We start from the raw sequence: 22,866 nt of genomic DNA, 5'->3' as shown, positions 1-22,866 counted from the left end.
CTGTGCTATGTGGCTGATCCCCACTAGCTATCTATTTTACATTTGGTAGTGTATATATGTCAGTGCTACTCTCTCACTTTGTCCCAGCTTACCCTTCCCCATCCCCCTCTCCTCAAGTCCATTCTCTACATCTGCATCTTTATTCCTGCCCTGCCCCTAGGTTTTTCAGAACCTTTTTTTTTTTTTTTAGATTCCATATATTGTGTTAGCATACAGTATTTGTTTTTCTCTTTCTGACTTACTTCACTCTGTATGACAGACTCTAGGTCCATCCACCTCACTACAAATAACTCCATTTCGTTTCATTTTATGGCTGAGTAATATTCCATTGTATATACCTGCCACATCTTCTTTATCCATTCATCTGTCAATGGACACTTAGGTTGCTTCCATGTCCTGGCTATTGTAAATAGACCTGCAGTGAACATTGTGGTACATGACTCTTTTTGAATTATGGTTTTCTCAAGGTATCCGCCCAGTAGTGGGATTGCTGGGTCGTATGGTAGTTCTATTTTTAGTCTTTTAAGGAACCTCCATACTGTTCACCATAGTGGCTGTATCAATTTACATTCCCACCAACAGTGCAAGAGGGTTCCCGTTCCTCCACACCCTCTCCAGCATTAATTGTTTATAGATTTTTTGATGATGGCCATTCTGACTGGTGTGAGGTGATACCTCATTGTAGTTTTGATTTGCACTTCTCTAATGATTAATGATGTTGAGCATTTTTTCATGTGTTTGTTGGCAATCTGTGTATCTTCTTTGGAGAAATGTCTAGGTCTTCTACCCATTTTTGGATTGGGTTGTTTGTTTTTTTGATATTGAGTTGCATGAGCTGCTTGTACATTTTGGAAATTAATCTTCTGTGAGTTGTTTCATTTGCAAATAGTTTCTCCCATTCTGAGGGCTGTCTCTTCATCTTGTTTATGGTTTCCTTTGCTGTACAAAAGCTTTGAAGTTTCATTAGGTCCCATTTGTTTATTTTTGTTTTTATTTTCATTACTCTAGGAGGTGGGTCAAAAAAGATCTTGCTGTGATTTATGTCCAAGAGTGTTCTGAGACAGTCGATTTTTAAAATGGTACTTGGTCATGGCCTTTGGTACATGATGGTGACAGTTAGGGGAGCCCTTTCTACTTCATCTACATACCGCATTCTCTCTTAGGTTTATTCTAATGCAATGTTTAAAGAGATATGTGAGCATTTAAGAAGTTTGGAATATGTGAACATAATATTAAATAACAACATAGTACTTCATAAGATTAAATATGTCCATGAAAATTAAAAATATAATTTTCCTTAATAACAGATTTTTCTCTATTTCACTTTAGCCCCAAAACCTTTCCATAGGCCCACAGCTGTATATTAAATTGTCCTATTTTAACAGCAGGTGTTAATAACAAGATGTTCATTATAATGAACACATATTTAAATAACAAAACTCCCCAACATTAAACATTTTTAAGTGAAGAAATTCAATTCCCTGTAGGGGAACATAAGAGTATAGAAAAAAGGAATCAGAAGCAACCCTCCCATGCCTTTTGGACTACTGTTCCACTGCATTTGAACTCTAACTCGTCAAGCATGCTTTATGGCTGAATATGGAGGTCAGGGAAAGAAGCATAGGAAGAAGGAGGTCAGAGGACCAGACTGAACTTGAAAAACGGTTCAGGAAGGGAGGTGGCTTTGCTAGAGGATCAGGAGGAGGCATTTGAAAGAGGTTCCCCACCACAGTCCCTAGAAGTACAGAGAGGAGAGGAAGAAGAGATGAAAGGAGGCTCAGCACAGTACAAGATTCCCTATTAAGGGCTAGAGAGCAGTGATGAGCTGTAGGGGGACTAGCTCAACAACTCCTAGCACAGCTCTGAGACACACCACTGTACACTGGGGGAATGATGGATGGTGTGTCAAGATTTAGTTGCTGCCAAGATGAAAGACAAGAGAACCTTTTTAAAAAAAAACATATCCCATCACTATTCCTCAGTAAAAGGACTATTCGATTTGACTAATTATAGTTGAAACACTACCAATGAGAAGAAATTTTCAGAAAAAAGGAAGAAGTGGATTCCTTATATGCATACACTGTACATGTTAGTATATGCATATAAGGAACGTTGACTGTTGACTTGTTCTTTCAGAAAATTGACATAAAATAATGGAGATTTTAAAACATATAGTTGTATATGTATCTTTTTCCCCCTTAATGCTGACGCAACACCTTAAAAACAGGTATTTTTAACTTAATATAAATGTTATAACATGAATTTGGTAGGTCCTGCTATTTAAAATATGCCCAACAAGAAGAAAAAGAAATAGCCTTGTTTCACTCTTTCTCATTATTGAAGGAAATACTAATCTTTCTCTTAGAACTGTTAACATTAAATATCACAAGGCATGTAAAATGCTCAGCACAGTGCCTGTCTGTAGTAAGTGCTCAATTAAATATTCTTATTATCATTATTTTATTAAAGAGGAGCAGATTCTGAGATAATGTCTACTTTTCGAACTTTGGACTTCACAGGACAATGCTAATGCCCTTTCCACATTTCATTTGGAAAAACTTACCTCCTGCAAATGAGACTCCTTTTTCTTTGCAGACAAATTTAAATGCTTGTCAAGAATAGAATAGTATTTTTCACTCTCCTTGTCAAATTTCTTCTTTCCATCCTAGGAGATCACAAAAACAACAAAACATTCAAATTAGAGAATCAAGAAAACCTTGATTTCCACCATCCCCATCAAACATCCAATGAAATTATTTAATAAAGATTTAGTGAGCTTCAACTACGTGCAAAACTTGATGAAGTAGAGTAGGAAGAAGGATGTGAAACAAAATCATTTGAGTATGTATTCTGCTCTCAAAGAAGTTAATGGAACTATAGTATGGAGGGGGCAGGCTGCCTACAGTAGAATACCTTTGAACACTTTATAACTGATTCTCAGCAAGAAATTTTGACCTGGGATAGGACCAAGAGAAAACATCTCTTTTAGGCTTTTTGGTGATTCAGATGAGTTAATATACAACCAGTTTAGAGAACCACTTGCACACTCTTCTCAAGGAATCATAATATTTCCCAGCCACAAAAAAGATGCCTCTTACTGAGCTCTGCCCACCAGAGCAACAGTCAGCTCTACCCACCACCAGTCCCTCCCATCAGGAAACTTACACAAGCCTCTTAGATAGCCTCATCCACCAGAGGGCAGACAGCAGAAGCAAGAAGAATTACAATCCTGCAGCCTGTGGAAGAAAAACCACATTCATAGAAAGATAGACAAGATGAAAAGGCAGAGGGCTATGTACCAGATGAAGGAACAAGATAAACCCCCAGAAAAACAACTAAATGAAGTGGAGATAGGCAACCTTCCAGAAAAAGAATTCAGAATAATGATAGTGAAGATGGTCCAGGACCTCGGAAAAAGAATGGAGGCAAAGCTCGAGAAGATGCAAGAAATGTTTAACAAAGATCTAGACGAATTAAAGAACAAACAGAGATGAACAATACAATAACTGAAATGAAAAATACACTAGAAGGAATCAATAGCAGAATAACTGAGGCAGAAGAATGGATAAGTGACCTGGAAGACAGAATGGTGGGATTCACTGCTGTGGAACAGAATAAAGAAAAAAAGAATGAAAAGAAATGAAGACAGCCTAAGAGACCTCTGGGACAACATTAAATGCAACAACATTCACATTATAGCGGTCCCAGAAGGAGAAGAGAGAAAGGACTGGAGAAAATATTTGAAGAGATTATAGTCAAAAACTTCCATAACATGGGAAAGGAAATAGGCACCCAAGTCCAGGAAGCGCAGTGAGTCCCATACAGGATAAATGCAAGGAAAAACAGGCCAAGACACATATTAATCAAAATGGCAAAAATTAAAGACAAAGAAAAATTATTGAAAGCAGCGAGGGAAAAACGACAAATAACATACAAGGGAATTCCCATAAGGTTAACAGGTGATTTCCCAGCAGAAACTCTACAAGCCAGGAGGGAGTGGCATGATATGCTTAAAGTGATGAAAGGGAAAAACCTACAACCAAGATTACTCTACCTGGCAAGGATCTCATTCAGATTCGAAGGAGAAATCAAAAGCTTTACAGACAAGCAAAAGCTAAGAGAATTCAGCATCACCAAACCAGCTCTACAACAAATGTGAAAGGAAATTCTTTGTGGGAAACACAAGAGAAGAAAAGGACCTACAAAAACAACCCCAAAATAATTAAGAAAAGGGTCATAGGAACATACATATCAATAATTACCTTAAACATGAATGGATTAAATGCTCCAACCAAAAGACACAGGCTTGCTGAATGGATAAAAAAACAAGACCCATATATATGCTGTCTACAAGAGACCCACTTCAGACCTAGGGACATATACAGACTAAAAGTGAGGGGATGGAAAAAGATATTCCATGCAAATGGAAATCAAAAGAAAGCTGGAGTAGCTATACTCATTAACAGATAAAATAGACTTTAAAATAAACAATGTTACAAGAGACAAGCAAGGACACTACATAATGATCAAAGGATCAAACCAAGAAGAAGATATAACAATTATAAATATATATACACACAACATAGGAGTACCTCAATACATAAGGCAACTACTAGCAGCTATAAAAGAGGAAATCGACAGTAACACAATAATAGTGTGGGACTTTAACACCTCACTTATACCAATGGACAGATCATCCAAACAGAAAATTGATAAGGAAACACAAGCTTTAAATGACACAATAGAACAGATAGATTTAATTGATATTTATAGGACATTCCACCCAAAAACAGCACATTACACTTTCTTCTCAAGTGCACACGGAACATTCTCCAGGATAGATCACATCTTGGGTCACAAATCAAACCTCAGTAAATTAAAAAAAATTGAAAGCATATCAAGCATCTTTTCTGACCACAATGCTTGAGATTAGAAATGAATTAGAGGGAAAAGAACATAAAAAGCACAAACACATGGAGGCTAAACAATACGTTACTAAATAACCAAAAGATCACTGAAGAAATCAAAGAGGAAATCAAAAAATACCTACAGACAAATGACAGTGAAAACACAATGATCCAAAACCTATGGGGTGCAGCAAAAGCAGTTCTAAGAGGGAAGTTTATAGCTATACAAGCCTACCTCAAGAAATAAGAAACATCTCAAATAAACAATCTAACCTTACACCTAAAGGAACTAGAGAAAGAAGAACAAACAAAACCCAAAGTTAGCAGAAGGAAAGAAATCATAAAGATCAGAGCACAAATAAATGAAATGGAAACAAAGAAAACAATAGCAAAGATCAATAAAAATAAAAGCTGCTTCTTTGAGAAGATAAACAAAATTGATAAACCGTTAGCCAGACTCATGAAGAAAAAGAGGGAGAGGACTCAAATCAATAAAATTAGAAATGAAAAAGAAGTTACAACAGACACCGCAGAAATACAAAGCATCCTAAGAGACTACTACAAGCAACTGTATGCCAATAAAACGGACAACCTGGAAGAAATGGACAAATCCTTACACAGGTATAACCTTTCAAGACTGAACCAGGAAGAAATAGAAAATATGAACAGACCAATCACAAGTAATGAAATTCAAACTGTAATTAAAAATCTTCCAACAAACAAAAGTCCAGGACCAGATGGCTTCAGAGGGGAATTCTATCAAACATTTAAAGAGAGCTAACACCCATCCTTCTCAAACTCTTCCAAAACTTGCAGAGGAAGGAATGCTCCCAAACTCATTCTATGAGGCCACCATCACCTGATACCAAAAGCAGACAAAGATACTACAAAAAAAGAAAATTACAGACCAATATCACTGATGAATATAGATGCAAAAATCCTCAACAAAATACTAGCAAACAAAATCCAACAACACATTAAAAGGATCACACACCATGATCAAGTGGGACTTACCCTAAGGATGCAAGGATTCTTCAACATACACAAATCAATCAATGGGATATACCATATTAACAAATTGAAGAAGAAAAACCATATGGTCATCTAAATAGATGTAGAAAAAGCTTTTGACAAAATTCAATGCCCATTTATGATAAAAACTCTCCAGAAAGTGGGCATAGAGGGAACCTGCCTCAACATAATAATGACAAACCCACAGCAAACATCATTCTCAATGGTGAAAAAATGAAAGCATTTCCTCTAAGGTCAGGAACAAGACAAGGATGTCCACTCTCACCATTATTCAACATAGTTTTGGAAGTCCTAGCCACGGCAATCAGATAAGAAAAAGGAATAAAAGGAATCCAAATTGGAAAAGAAGAAGTGAAACTGTCACTGTTTGCAGATGACATGATACTATACGTAGAGAATCCTAAAAATGCCACCAGAAAACTATTAGAGCTAATCAATGAATTTGGTAACATAGCAGGATACAAAATTAATGCACAGAAATCTCTTGCATTCCTATACACTAATGATGAAAAATCTGAAAGAGAAATTAAGGAAACACTCCCATTTACCACTGCAACAAAAACAATAAAATACCTAGGAATAAACTTACCTAGGGAGACAAAACACCTGTATGCAGAAAACTATAAGACACTGGTGAAAGAAATTAAAGATGCTACCAACAGATGGAGAGATATAACATGTTCTTGGATTGGAAGAATCAACATTGTGAAAATGACTATACCACCCAAAGCAATCTACAGATTCAATGCAATCCCTATCAAATCATCAATGCAATCCCTATCAAATTACCAATGGCATTTTTTATAGAACTAGAACAAAAAATCTTAAAATTTATATGGAGACACAAAAGACCCCGAATAGCCAAAGTAGTCTTGAGGGAAAAACACGGAGCTGGAGGAATCAGACTCCCTGACTTCGGACTATACTACAAAGCTACAGTAATCAAGACAATATGGTACTGGCACAAAAACAGAAACATAGATCAATGGAACAAGATAGAAAGCCCAGAGCTAAACCCATGCACCTATGGTCAACTAATCTATGACAAAGGAGGCAAGGATATACAATGGAGAAAAGACAGTCTCTTCAATAAGTGGTGCTGGGAAAACTGGACAGCTACATGTAAAAGAATGAAATTAGAACACTCCCTAACACTATACACAAAAATAAACTCAAAATGGATTTGAGACCTAAATGTAAAACTGGACACTATAAAACTCTTAGAGGAAAACATAGGATGAACACTGTTTGACATAAATCACGGCAAGATCTTTTCTTGATCCACCTCCTAGAGTAATGGAAATAAAAACAAAAATAAACAAATGGGACCTAATGAAACTTCAAAGCTTTTGCACAGCAAAGGATACCATAAACAAGGCGAAAAGGCAACCCTCAGAATGGGAGAAAATATTTGCAAATGAATCAACGAACAAAGGATTAATCTCCAAAATATATAAACAGCTCACGCAGCTCAATATTAAAGAAACAAACAACGCAATCCAAAAATGGGCAAAAGACCTAAATAGACATTTCTCCAAAGAAGACATACAGATGGCCCAGAAGCACATGAAAAGCTGCTCAACATCACTAATTATTAGAGAAATGCAAATCAAAACTACAACTAGTATCACCTCACACTAGTTAGAATGGGCATCATCAGAAAATCTACAAACAACAAATGCTGGAGAGGGTGTGGAGAAAAGGGAACCCTCTTGCACTCTTGGTGGGAATGTAAATTGATACAGCCACTATGGAGAACAGTATGGATGTTCCTTAAAAAACTAAAAATAGAATTACCATATGATCCAGCAATCCCATTACTGGGCATATACCCAGAGAAAACCATAATTCAAAAAGACACATGCAACCCAATGTTCACTGCAGCACTATTTACAATAGCCAGGTCATGGAAGCAACCTAAATGCCCATCAACAGACGAATGGATAAAGAAGTTGTGGTACATATATACAATGGAATATTACTCAGCCATAAAAAGGAACGAAATTGAGTCATTTGTTGAGACGTGGATGGATCTAGAGACTGTCATACAGAGTGAAGTAATAAGTCAGAAAGAGAAAAACAAATATTGTATATTAACGCATGTATGTGGAACCTAGAAAAATGGTACAGATGAACCGGTTTGTAGGGCAGAAGTTGAGACACAAATGTAGAGAACAAACATATGGACACCAAGGGGGGAAAACCGCAGGGGGGTGGGGATGGTGGTGTGCTGAATTGGGTGATTGGGATTGACATGTATACACTAATGTGTATAAAATTGATGACTAATAAGAACCTGCTGTATAAAAAAATAAATTAAATAATATATATTTTTTAAAAAAAGATGCCTGATATTTCACACAACTCATTTTTGACAGGAAGGAAAACAGACCTTCAAAACCTGGTAGCATGAAATAATTAGAACAGTTCAGTCAAGTCAAAAGGATTAGCAACATCTGTGTCATATACTCAACAGAACTCTAATAGCTGACCTTTGCATATCCCTAAAATGACACTGTTCTCTAGGGGAGCTGTAAACCAGTCTAGTCTTTTGTGGAGGAGGAGGATACTTTACCTTTTATCCTCTGGCATACTTTTATAGAAATGCAAATGGAATAAAATCTTAAAGAGAACAGGACATGCCTGGGCATATAATCTTCTTCAACTATAAATATGTTATCCACCAGGTATGTCTTTTCCATTCATGGGTCCATATGAAATAAATACTAGGTGATCACACTCATAAATTTTATTGGCTAAAGAAGTACTATTCCTTGCTTTTATTTCAGTGTCTCTTGAAGTGCAATAGCTGGACCACCTTAATCAGAGTCAAGTATTTTAAAGCCTATTAAAAATGTAGATTCTTATTTCCCTCATATAGAGATTCAGACATTGTTATTTTTAACAAGCTCTGTGATTATTATGCATAACGCTTTGCTTCATTATTTGCACATGTATTTGGAGGAGATTAATTAAAAATGATGGATGGATGAGGAGAGGAGAGGAAGGGAGTTTGGGAGTTAGAGAAGAAGAAAGGAGAAGAGGGGCAGGCCTCTGACCTGTCTTTCTGAGGACCCTGAGGGTGTCAGATCCAGGTTAATACATCCACAGAATTCCATTTTGACCCACTGGCACTCTAAACGTTTTATCTCCTCAATTATATTTCCAGGAACCCATCATGATCTAGTTGCAAAGATGGAACTTTAGAAACTTAACTGGTAAAATGGCATTAAATGGAAAGAGCAAGTAGGGTTCTGCTGTAAAGGTTCTAGTCACTTTTAGACCTTTGAAGAGTACTGGTATGTCTGTGCATTACAGTATTATACCTGTAAATGACGGGGGGGGGGAATCAACATCTTCAAAGCATTTTTATTATTTAAGGAGAAAATGTGGCTCTACTAGAAGAAACAAAATTGAAAAATAAAAAGTGGCATTCCCATCCAAAAAAGGTCTTTAGAGGAACTCACACAACAAAATGTACAGGAGAGAACCCAAAAGAAAGCAGAGAAGTCCAAGGTTCAGAATGGGAGGAGCTTGTCCTGTCCACGGTTGAAAGAGATACCTGGGTGAACATTCCATCGTTAGCTCAGTGGACGTTACTCTTTAATCTGGCATTTCATGCTCACAACTGACCTGCCCAAGCAATTTCTCCAAAAGTCTCTCTCATTTGCCCTTTTTTTTTTTTTTTTTTTTTTTTTTTACGGTACGCGGCCTCTCACTGTAGTGGCCTCTCCTGTTACGGAGCACAGGCTCCGGACGCGCAGGCTCAGCGGCCCAGCCACTCCACGGCATATGGGATCTCTCCAGACCGGGGCATGAACCCGTGTCCCCTGAATCGGCAGGCGGACTCTCAACCACTGCACCACCAGGGAAGCCCTCTCTCATTAGCCCTTTTGAGCTCCTATTCTCTATTCTCTGCAGACCACCTCCTCTCTGATACAAATGCTTACTTTTTCCAACAACCACACATTCAAGTTAGATCTACTCTTAGCATCCAGCTTAAACAGACCTCATTCACATGTCCCCTCCATCTACTCTCTCTCCCTTTGGATGCTCATATAGCTTTATATATGAGTTTCTTATGGTGTTCATGTCCTACATTGTAGCAGGGAAATTTATGCATGTATCTTCTCATCCTTAAAACTGAAAATTTGAGAGAGTGCTCAATAAATATGTAATTAACAAGTGAAATTATTCCTCTTATAACACGGCACCACAGTCCCTCACAAACATTCCATTTGATCAAAAAAACCAATATCCATGATATAAGGGACAATTCTGCACAAATGGCCTTAACTCAATCCCAGTGATACATGAATACTGGGGGCAACCAGCTGCCTTACAGTGTAGTACACAAAACTGACCCACTTTCATCTTACAATAGGGGGCTTAAATTTTCTCACTGTGCAGAGAAGAAACTATTTGGGGGAAAAGAGAACACAGCTGTGGTGACTACACTTGCATCTTTGTTTTTCAGTCAGTGTTTGATGGTGTTTTGGGAAATGTTAATTCCGTGCCAACACATCAGCATTCCTGGCAATACAAAAATTGTTCCCAGAAGCACTTCCTGGACTCTTATTCAAACCCTGGCCCTTCACACCACCAGGCCCGGGAAAAGGATTTACTCAAAGGGTCCCATGATGTAGACAACAAAAACACACTCAGTTCTAGCATAAAATTAAAGAGCTGAGTTGAAAGAGTAGGATACGTGAAGGACAGCTATAATCTAAGGAAGCGTGTTCTTGAAAGCCAAGAGCACTTCTTGCAACTCACATCTCCCCCCAAAAGCCATGATTTACTGCTCCTGTAAGTCAAGTCTTATTTGGCCTTAGTAATACTTAATACTACACAGCTACCTCCTGTCCTTTGTGTTACTTGTCGTGGATATCAAGTGAAGAATTTTCTCTGAAACCAGTGCTGCAGAAGGAAGGGAAAATAACACACAAATCTTTACTAAACACTGTATGTGATCGATGTCTTCTTATTATCATACCATGACTCAAAGAAAGGGAGACTATGTCACAATGGTATGACATTTTCTATAAACCCACAGTAAGTGCATTTGAACTAGGTAATCATGGAAAATGAAATCATATATATGTGTAATATATGTTTGTATGTGTGTTATAAAATCTTAAAATATACCATCAAAAATGGCAAATTAATCCCCAAACCCAATTACAGTTGCAAAAGTGTAAGGTAAGTTCAAGGTCTTCAATTTGTGTTCCAAGCTACACTGTATTTACTCTGAGCACATGATCACATTATCACTTAGCTTCTAAGATTAGCAACTGTGGTCATGCCACACCTTCACTGCATACCCTGAAGTAAGGAACAGGAAGAAAACTCCAAGTGTCAGTCTTACTCTTAAAGTTGTTGTATATGACAAAAAAGTCAAATATTCATATAAACTATAGGTCTCTCACATAAATAAAAAGTGTTAAATTATACACAACTGTTAAAATCAAGGCCTAATCAATGCCTTGCATTGACCACAAGAGGGTGCCAAAGGTGAAAAGTAGACTCTACCACAACATTTAGAAAATCACAAAGAGAAATTCTCAAAGCTTTATCTAATTGCATTTTTTTCTATAAAAGATTAACGCAAAGCTTTGTTTAAACAGCTGTCTTAGCAACCTTTATTTTAATGTTACCATGATCAAAATTTTTTTAAATAGAGGAAATGAAAAAAGTATTTTCTATATTCCTTTTTTTTTTAAATGGAGCACATATTTAGGATTTATGCATCTGAATTTTAAGACAACTTCAAGGTTATTATTGCCACTCAGGATATTGCAAAATTTCCCATGCAACTATTTAAGTCAACATGTTAGCATAACCATCAGCTAAATAAGCATTATACATATATTTTGAAAATCCTTCGAGTGAATGCATAGTAGTAGAAATAGTAATACGAAGAGTAATAATAAATACTGATAGCTAAATTTCTATTCCAGAAAAATGTGTAATTCTTATAAACTGGCACCATGCTAGGCATTGAGAGGAAAAGATATAGCTCTAACTACCAATCCCGGCTAGACTTCTTTCTCCTCTGATAGCGGGACTTCCTCACTGCTCAGAACAGCAGCCTAGGGTGACACTACCATTTCTAAGTCTGAGAAGGGCCAGATGCTTGGATATTCCACACACTTGCTACCCACACAGGAGTTTCCTGAGGTCCAAGAGATGCCTGGTATCCAGAAACCCAGGTTGTTGAGAATCCTAGTATAGCTTTCACAGCAATGTCCCACCTCTGGGTAACTGCACCCAACCATTCCCAGTCTCCCAAGCCATTCCCCACCAAGTCCCTCCTCCTCAATCTGCTGAAATACAGACATTCCAAAAGGGCTTCTTCCTGGGTAGTTGCACCAGCACAATCCATTATATCTGCCCCATTCCAATTATCTCACCACTACCACGTCCAAGTGATCAGATTCATAGGAGCCAGAGGTTTCATATTTGCCTCTATAATGAACTCTTACAAATTGGAAAGATAGAAAAACAAACAGATAAAAATATATGTGAAGGATATGAAGGAATAACACAGAAGAAAGCCAAAAGAGTAACAAACATATAAAGAACTTTTCAAACTCATTAGTACTTAAGAGAAAAGCAAATTAAAATATTAAGATATCACATTATATCTATCAGCTATTGATTGGCAAGAGTTAGAAAGCTGAATAACACTACACGTTGAGTGAATTTGGAGACACAGGAACCCTTCTATATGGTGTGATTGTAGAGAAGTACAGCCTTTCCAAAGAGAAATTCAACATTTCTAAGTGGCATATATGTGTGCCCTAAAAACCAGCTTCTGGTGTACATCCTGAAAAGATCCTCACAGAAAAGTCCATAAGGAAACACAAATGAGGATTTGTGAAAACGGGAAGATAGCCAGGGTATTTATTGGTGGACATAAATGAATTAGAAGCATACCATGAACTGGTAGGCATGAAGTAAATATTACATGTGGATGGATCTTAAAACACAATTTTGAGTGAAAACCACAAAGCACAAAATAGATAAATATCACAAAATCATTTATGTAAATTAAAGAGCCATGCATAGAAAAATAATACCAATTTTGTTAAGAACATAAGACAAAAATATACACATTGAACTCATGAGAATGGTTGCTATATAAATATGAAAATGTGAATGCGGTATAAGTAAATGAATAAAACAAGAGAGCTGTGAACTAAAAAGGAAAATAGATGAGAAAAGATAAGAAAAATTAGAAGCTTAATCATGAAACCCAACATCTGACTAACAGAACTACTGAAAGAAAAAAATGTAGGGAGGGAATGACCAAAAAAATAATTCATGAAAATTTCCAGAACTGATAAAAAGTATCCATATTGAAATGACACAATATATACAAGGCACAAAAAATGAGAAAATATTACAAAACCATGAATAAAATCAAAGCCTAAAAACAGAGGTCAAATAAAAATCATCAGAAATCAATTATGAACCCACAGCAACAACACAGGAAGTTGTAAAACAAAGGTGCAGTGCCTTCAAAATTCTCAGGAATAATGAATTCCGACCTAGATTTCTATATCCAAATTGTCAATCTAGATTGAGGGTAGAATAAAACTATTTACAAACACACAAGGTCTCAAAAGTTTTACTGTACTATCGTACTGTACTATTATTATACATTCTTCTCAAGCTCGCATGGAATGTTCACCAACACAGACTACATTCTGGGCCATAAAACACATCTTAGCAAATTTAAAAGAATAGAAATCATTCTCAGAGCACAGTGGAATTAAGTTGGAAATCAACAACATAAAGATAGCTGGAAAATCACAAAATACTCAGAGATTAAACAACACACTTCTAAATGACACATAGGTTAAAGAGGAAATCTGAAGAGAGATTAAAAACATTTTAAACTAAATGAAAATTAAACATTAAAATTTCTGGATACAGCAGAATCAATGCTTATAGGGAAAATTATAGCACTGAAAAACATTAAAGGGAATAAATGGATGAAATGAGGAAAATGGGAAGAAAGAAGACAGACAAAAGGAGCAGGAAGCAGAGGAGGTACTTATAATGCTACTTTAGACTTTAGGAGAGATAGAGAATGCTACTAAACGTTTTGGATGATTTTTGATTGTTAATCAATCCTCTTGTGGACTGTGTAAAGACAGAAGATTGCGATCAGGAGGGTGGATAGCATCTGGAGTGGCTATAATCTTATGGGCTCTGGCATGACATCATGGATAAACCTAAAGTTACACAACTCTGCACACTCCAGGCAGGATGTTTGGAAAATTACCCTGAGTGAGTTTAGGGATTTCCTAATTAAAAGTAATCCAAAGCTTTTCTTCATGCCCGACAGTCAAATTTCTCTTCTTGGATGACAGAGGACTTGGAGAATAAAATAAAAATCTCAGTCACAAAATTCAAAAACTTGATAACATGGAAGGACAACAAACATGGGGACAAAAGACTGACACTATGACAGAGAATGCTCATGATAAGTACTGCATCTGACTGAGACAGAGAGAGGTGTTTTTCCTTAACTCCCAAAGTGAAAGCCACAGCGAGTGGAAATTAATTTTTCATATTATATTAATATTATACTTTTTTTTAATCCAAAGTTCCTAGAAAACAGAGCCTGAGGCAAAGTTGTTGCCTGCTACAACTAGCATACAACCTTGTGGAGTAACAGTAGAGAAAAAGGGAACAGACAGGAAAGGAGGGAAGAAAATACAAGTGTTTATTACTGAATGAACCACAGAAACAGGAGGAAAAACAGCCAGTTGCTCAGGCAATAAGGTACATATCCATTCAGGTTTTACAAAACCAACACACCTCAGGACATTTCCATTGGGTAAGCAAGGATTTATCTGCCAGTTTCTCCCATAAGTGGTCAACATTTGCTCCATGGGACAGGAACTCTCCTGAGTTCTTTCAGATTGTCATCTGGCCCTCCAGTAGTTGTGGGAGAGGCCAGAGCCCAGGGTCCACCCTCGTACTCTATCAAGAGTCCATATGTGATGAGCAAAGGCCAATGGGCCACTGAGCCTGTGCACCACAGCTGCTGCAACTCCCACTGAAGCAGGGTGATGGGGGCCTGGCTGGAGCCAGGCCCTGATCATGTGTGAGGAATAAGAAGTGACAACCCTAGGCCACAGTTATCTTCTGAGCAAACCCTAAGGGCCTGGGAAGGGCATAAACTGGGCCTAATACCAATACACACATTCCTGAGATATGGATTTAAGATTTTATCTTGCTGAGTTTGCTATCTTTATGATTTTTGATAATAAAAGTATCACATTTTCAAGGGTTTTGCAGACTCATTCACAACCTTGTTCTCTTGAGCCGATTTTGTACATTCAATATCATAGGCTTTCAAGAAGATCACGTTTATAAATAGGAAATAAATAATGTGTTATCATGATTCCCATGTTATACAGTGGAAAAATGAGGTTCATGGAAATTAACTATAGTCCACTCAATCAGCAAAAGGGTGGAGTCCAGACTAAAACACAAGACCTTTCTCAACATCAGCATAAAGAGCACAACTGCTTAGTTTTAACATTTTAAAGGAAAATGACCCCCATCCTCCAAAGGGTTGAAGTGCCTTGGTCAATATCAAAGAATTACTCACATGAGCCGAAGCTTGGAACAGCCCTCTCCTGTGTATAAGCTCATGGAATTCTTTATTTCTGCTTTTATCAAAAGCCTTTTTTGGCAGAGTGCCATCCTTTTCCACAGTAATAGAACCCCTAAATTGTAGCAGGGCACACAGCCGCCAAGAATAAAGATTGCATTTCCCAATCTCCAAGCAAGGAGATGTGTCATATGAATAAGTTTTGTTCACAGAATATGAGCAGAAGCATTGGGGGGCCAGCTTCCAGAAGCCTTCCAAAAATGTCTGGTGTTCCTCCTTCAACCTTTTCTCCCACAGGGAAGAACATGCTCTGATCTTGTACTGCAGAATGCCCTTTCTGCTCAATTCCTCTGCCCTTCCTTCCTTGACTTTCAACATTAGGTTAACCTCAGAGGTTAACCTCTCTTTATGAGAACAAGTTATCATTGCAGGTATTTCTGTCTAAAGTCTAATTTCTACAGACAGGCTGAAGGGCTTCCCAGGATAAAGATGACAGGAAAGAGAAGGAGAGAATGTGTGTGTGTATGTGTGTGTGTGTGCGCGTGTGTGTGCATGTGCGTGTGTGTGTGTGTGTGTGTGTGTGAGAGAGAGAGAGAGAGAGAGAGAGAGAGAGAGAGAGAGAGAGAAATTGATCCTGATTGATTTATTCAGCCCAACATGTTAATAGTGTGGAGGCTGAGAAACCTTGGACTAAACTGTTAGTTAACATGGTATTTCCCACATGAAAAAAGGCTCAATGTGTAACTGCTGACCAAATGAATTATAATCAGCCAATTCTGTAAACACTGTCACACAGTCATAGCTATTCTCTGGATTTTATCACCAAACGTATTACCTTGGACATGTTAACAACTCTAGGGCCTTGTTCATCTTATCTGTCACCTAATAGTTGGATTCAATGACTTCAGCTTAAACATTATGGAAGCAAGTAGAGTATAAAGTAGTTAACTGCTTAAAGCACAAACATGGTTATTTCTCTGGCATTGCTCTACATAAGCTTTTCCTAGGTACACCCACCATAAGAAATACCTCAGAGGGATGGCCATTGGTGGTGTGGCCCTGCCAGTTGGCAAACAACCCCTGATACAAAAAGATAAATATCGACAGTCAGTAAGGTAGGGATTAGTAAGAAATAACTACTGTTTCACTTTCAGCAAGTATTGATACAATCTTAGCTACTCCTTGGTCTTATTTAGTTTGGGGTTTTAGACACCAATCCTCAAAATGTCACACTAACTGCTAAGAACAATGAAAAGCTTAAAGGAAGGAGACAAAGCACCAAAGGTTGCCAGCATTGAAAACTGTCAACTTGGTAGTTAAATGTGGAGGCTGGATGGTATTGGTACCAGTTGGTTACTTTCAAGCCACACAACTTAAGCCACAAACTTAAGAACAAATCTCAATTTTCATTCACAAAAATACACTTATATATATTTTTTTACTCTACTGTGCTAGTTCAGCATTCAGTGCTGTTTGTGCCTGAAGTTTAAACAGCTACATATCACTTTTGCTTTATAAACAAGAAGTCTCTCCGTTTCGTCATATAAACATGATGAGAACACTTGTGAGATGTAGTCTGTGTAGTCTAGAGTCACTGTCTTGCCTCTAGTGACGTTACCAAAGTTATCACTCCTACAGGTCCCTGAAGTGTAGACTGTTTATAACGATGCTGGTTATAAGGGAGGGCTGGTCAAACCTAATCCTGTTAAATTCTGTGAAGGAATATTTGTCAGAATACATTTAGACACTTCTTCAGATTGTAAGACTAGAAGTGTGGAAAACTGAAAAATTTTTTATTTTCACTGGAATGCAATAACGCTAAAATTCAAACTAGTCACAAACAATGCTTAATTCGTTCTTATTTATCAAAGAATAACAGAGAAAAACAAAAAAGATTTTGGTTAGTAAAAGGTGGGCTTAACTCCTAGGCACGGAGTGATTCACTATTTCTCAAGAAATAGTTAATAAATGTTTTTAATGATGATCTTAGTCCAGCTTTGAGACTTAAAACAACCAAGTTGTGAAAATGAACAATGGAGAGAAGCTAAAATAAAATTTTCCACCAAGTGTATATAGAGCTTGACTTAAGAAATAGGATTATTCTTTATTAGGGAATTTACCAAATACAATTAGCAAAAATAATTCTTAAAAGTTTAGTACTGTGGCTACAAAAAGTTCAGAATTAATTAACATGAATAATTTGTATTATTCTTTCTTCCAACTATTAACATGCCAAACAATATAAATATTTAGGTATTCCGATTTTCATAGATTTAAATAAACTTCCAAAGACACTTTCTCAAAGGAAGTTAAAATTTATGCCAAAGGATATAATTTTCTTTCAGTTAATTAAATTAAAAGAGTAGCCATCTGTGCTGTTTGTCAATTATTTGTGATTCTAAATTTTCCCTCACCTTAATTCTTATTTATGTCCTTTGGGTCATTCACTGTGGTCATTTCAAATAAGTGAAAAGGAAAGTTTTAGCCCAACCTAATCTCTTTTGTATATTATTAACAATACTCTTAGTGTTAATTAGAAAGTTCATTTCAATGCAAAGGCTAAGAATAGGGGTTATCTATTTGTTCTTTCCTAGAGTCCAAATATTCTCTCTCCTTATCACAAGTCCAACTTGAACCACAAGTTCAATAAATTTATTTAAGCTGAGTAAAATTAATTTAGAATAGCATAAAAGCGAAATTTAAGACCCTAAGACTCAAAAAGCCCTAATTTAATCCCATAAAGAAACACGCACAGGGCTTCCCTGGTGGTGCAGTGGTTGAGAGTCTGCCGGTTCGTGCCCCGGTCCGGGAAGATCCCACATGCAGCGGAGCGGCTGGGCCTGTGAGCCATGGCCGCTGAGCCTGCGCGTCCGGAGCCTGTGCTCCGCAACGGGAGAGGTCACAACAGTGAGAGGCCTGCGTACCGCAAAAAAAAAAAAAAAAAAAAAAAAAGAAACACGCACACACATGCCCCTAAATGTTTCTCTAAAGAGCAGCGCTGGTTGAATAAGGATTCTGTCATTCCTCATCAAATGATCCTTCAACCCTCCACGGAATCACATTATTTGAATGCTCCTGGCATTCTGACGAACACATGATGAGCACGAGAAGGGAAATCTAAGGTGAAGGAAATAATTTACAAGTTCTTTTAGTTGCTTGTAAAATCTGAGTATTTCACATGGTGACCACCTGTTCTCTGAGTATTTCACACGGTGTTCCACCAGTTGAGGAAACAGCAGAAGGAAATGGACTAAATTTGAGATATTTAGGTGAGTCATAGGGAAGAATTTTTAAACTACTTAGTATATCTGACGATGCTGGTAGACAAGAGGTCATAACAACTAACAAATATGACCAAGTGGGCCAGACATCTTCTTCCTGAGAGCTCCGTCACTGGATTAACGTGGAAAGCCAGAAATAAAAAGTGCTTCTGTTTTATGGGCACACAGAAATCAACAGCTAACTTGACAGTACATGGGAACTATGGTGACTGACTAGAAACCTGGCATTTTAAGACTTTTCCAGAAGGAGCTATAAGGCCTTCTTTGTGAATATTTTCTTCTTCATTTGGTTCTAGACAGATGTCATATATAATCAGTCACTTTATAAAAGTGACTTCTTTTTATCATACTTTCTAAACACAGAACTAAGACACCAGATTTTAACAGTGTGAATTAGGGATAAGCCTACAGCACTACTTTGTTAGAGCCTGAATCCATCAGTATAACACAACTTACTAACTAGTAAACAGAATCTTCAAGCAACAGACTGCTATTGGTTATAATCTGACCCAGATCAGGAGCCACTGAGTACCTGTTTTCCAAACAACAGGTTACTCCCAGGACACAGCTCACTTGCCCCAACTGTGCTAGTTCAAAAATACATACAGTGAAAGGCATATCTTTCAGGGACTTCGATTGTTGCAACTTGTTCAGCGTCTGCCCACATTACACAGGGCTTTCGCTCAGGGTATTTTATTATACATGTTTTTTCTTTAGTGCTTTTCTCTGGGAATGATCTAAGAAAGGCTACCTTTCTCCTACAAACACCCTGGTTTATTCATTCAGTTAATACTGAACATTCTAAGGACAAACATGAGCAAGACATACTGTCTATGCTCAAGGCCCTCATAGTCTAGTGGGGGAGAGAGACAAAGCAAAGCAAAGACAATAAAATGCATTAGTCAGACAAAGGGGACCAGTGCATGACATGGGTCAGGACCAAAAATGATTAAACTACTTCCAAGTGCAAAAAGGCCATTTGGGAGGTAAATTATGGTTGTCAAAGAATAAAATTTCTACACATCCTGATAAGTTTTAGACCCCAGACCCCATGCTTTATATCATTCATAAAGTTTTATTTGGAGGGAGGTTGAGGGGCAGAGAAAGATCAGATTTATTTTAAGTGAGATTCCTCTGGTAGCAAAATGAAGGAAGCATTTGAGAGGAGAAGTATAGCCAAGAAATAATTGAGGCCTGAATTAAAAAAAAAAAATACAGGAATAAGTACAAAGGTATCAATTCAGGAAATCATTCATGATTTGGTGACTGTATGGGCATGAGGGGTGACAGCAGGTGTGAAGGACGACAAAGCTAGAAAAAACAGGAATGTGCCTATGAACTAAGACAGGGAAACCTGCCATTCTTTCAGACTGCTCCCTTTCCCTAAACATCCACATCTAGACATCCTGCCTATGATTTCTGCCTCCAAAATGTATTTCAAAACTTCCATTTCTAGATTTCAAATTCACTGCAATAATTTAGGGCCCTGAGGTCTCCCAGCTAAACTATGTTAATTAACACCTACCTGGTCTTCCTGCAGATGGTGTTCCTTGTCCCTACCGGTTATCTATATTTGAGTTAGAATATTTAATCTAAAACACAGTTCTTACTATCAGGTTTCCCTAGGTAAATTTTCCAAAAACTACAGAAAAAAAGTCCACTCTCAGCAAAGCAAACAAGACCTTTGGTAATGCAGCACTGACATATCTCTTTGATCTCATCTCCAACACTTCCAACTCCGTATTTTATGTTCTACTAACACCAGCATTCCTGAAGTTCTTCCCACAAACCATTACGACCTCTTGCCTGCTTTGCCTATGCTCTCTGTTCTGCCCGAAAGGCCCTTCTTCCCTGGTTAACTCTCACTCATCTCTCAAGACTCACCCCAGGCATCACCTTTCCAGAGATCAGACTTCCACATTAGATCAAGTGCCTTTTGTGACCCCAAAGCACTCCGTACCTACATATACCTCTAAGTCAGCATTCATCATGACATATACATAAACTGTCTCTATCTCATCCATCAGTAGTTGCTGACTTTGAGTTATTTCCTACAACTTAACACATCTTTGCACCTTCAAGTCTAAGAAAAATGTCTACCTGCCATAAAAAAGGTTAGTAAATGTTTTTAGACCTAAGGATCTGAAGACTACATATAAGTAGGGTCAGCTGGGGGATGGGGGGTGGGGAGAGACAAGGACAAGAAAATATGAGGAACTTGCTATAGACTACACACACTTTTGTTCCTGATTCTTCTGTGAATAAAAGTCCTATGAAACACTTGCTTGGAACTAAAATAAAGCCATATTTTTCATAATGCTTTCTTTTTGGGGGGTTGAGAGTTGTAATATTATGATTTATAATAAGAAATATATAGTTGGTCTTCATTCCCATTTCTGGCACAGGGCTTCTAAATAACCCTTGGAATTTCCCAAGCCCTAAGAATGATAAATATGTCTTGATATTCATAACACATCCCTTTTGTCCACACCTGAGTTTAAGTTAATAAGGTGACTTCTGAAAAGCCCCAAAGGATGGGGCTGGTTGCCAATGGAGCCAGCCATGTGATTAGACGGTTGGAACTTTCAGTCCCACCACCCTTCTCCCTACCCCCATCTTGGGGTAGGGGACAGGGACTGGAGCTTCATCAGTTCAATCACCAATGGCCAATGATGTAATGAAGTCTCCATAAACCTCACAATGACAGGGTTTGGATAGCTTCAGGAATGGTGAACATGTGGAGGTTCTGGGAAAGCACGGAAACTCTGTACCCATTCCCACATGCCTTGCCCTACCCATCTCTTCCACCTGGTTGTTCCTGAGTTGTATCCTTTTATAATAAACTTGTAATCTAGTAAGTACAATGTTTCTTTGAGTTGTGTAAGCTGCTCTAGCCAATTAATCAAACCCAAGGAGGGAGTTGTGGGAAACTCCCATCTATAGCTAGTTAGTCAGAAGCATAGGTGACAACCTGAACTTGCCATTGGCGTCTGGGGATTGGGGTCAGTGTGGGCAATGCAGATTTTCAGGACTGGACCCTTAACCTGTGGGATCTGACACTATTCTGCAGGTAGTGTAAGAATTAATTGCTTGGTGGTATAGGAAAGATACACAAATCAGAAGAGTGCTATCTCTTCTCATCTGTCTCATATGCCTCAGAAGAATCAGCTACTGGATTCATCCAGAAAATAACCCAAAAGCCAGAGTTGTGGATAAGGGAGAGACACCAGCACTCATCTACCTTGTCTGCCTTGAGATGCTAAGAGCCCTCTCATTATCAACCACAACATCCCCCTTGGAGAGAACCTCAGTGATGTCTTGACATGGTTGTGAAACAGGTGCAGCTGTCAAACACTGGGAGCTCTTCCTTGAAAAACACACTTTCTTCCACCCATCCCCAGAAGACTTCTAGATACTAGATTATTTTAGCTAGTATCCTTGATAATGGGGTATCCCATTCCTTAGCAATAAAGTTTATGACAGACTAAAATCTACCTAAAATTAATAAAATACTAGTCTTTGTCATAGGCACAGAGCACAAGCATAGTTCAGGTAGCATTTAAACAAAATTTTTATTTCAAAAACATTAATTAAAATCTACCTTATTAATTTAAAAATATTATGTAAAAACAGTACATTATATCTATACCACATAATGTAACAGATTATGAGCACAGCCTTTAGTGATAGTCATACAGTCTGCTTCCAAATCCTGATTCCACCACTTAATATCTATGGAAGCCTTAACAGGTTATATTACTTCTCAGTTTTCCTCATCTGTATAATAGAAATAACAATAGTGATATCTAATGAAGTCCTTAAAAGAACTAACTGAGGTAATCTCTTGTAAATTACTTAGTACAGTTCACAGCACATAATTAATACTCAGTCCTCATGGAACTTATAGGATAATACACAAGGTTATCAAAAAGCAATCAAACCTTGAAACCATGAAAGGACACAAACATAAAAGAACTTTCAAAAGATCATGGGCCTGAAAGTTTGGGGAAGTAAA

At 37.6% G+C, this 22,866-nt stretch overlaps 1 protein-coding gene across 2 annotated transcripts in view; it reads right to left on the bottom strand.

Annotated features, from left to right (window-relative positions):
* ARHGAP42 (Rho GTPase activating protein 42) overlaps window positions 1–22,866 on the bottom strand; it is a 285,948-nt gene that overhangs the window by 80,085 nt on the left and 182,997 nt on the right. For both annotated transcript variants that reach the window (XM_022562065.2, XM_089915446.1), the window contains exon 5: window positions 2,564–2,665. In XM_022562065.2, the coding sequence (XP_022417773.2) occupies window positions 2,564–2,665 (102 nt within the window). The remainder of the gene's footprint in view (window positions 1–2,563; window positions 2,666–22,866) is intronic.

Source organism: Delphinapterus leucas, chromosome 7 (genome assembly GCF_059928025.1).
Source record: "Delphinapterus leucas isolate spDelLeu-1000000601 "Yukka" chromosome 7, BTC_Dleu_Yukka2, whole genome shotgun sequence".
Taxonomy (NCBI): domain Eukaryota; kingdom Metazoa; phylum Chordata; class Mammalia; order Artiodactyla; family Monodontidae; genus Delphinapterus; species Delphinapterus leucas.
Note: the sequence above shows the minus strand (reverse complement) of the source record. Positions and strands in the feature narration are given on the sequence as shown.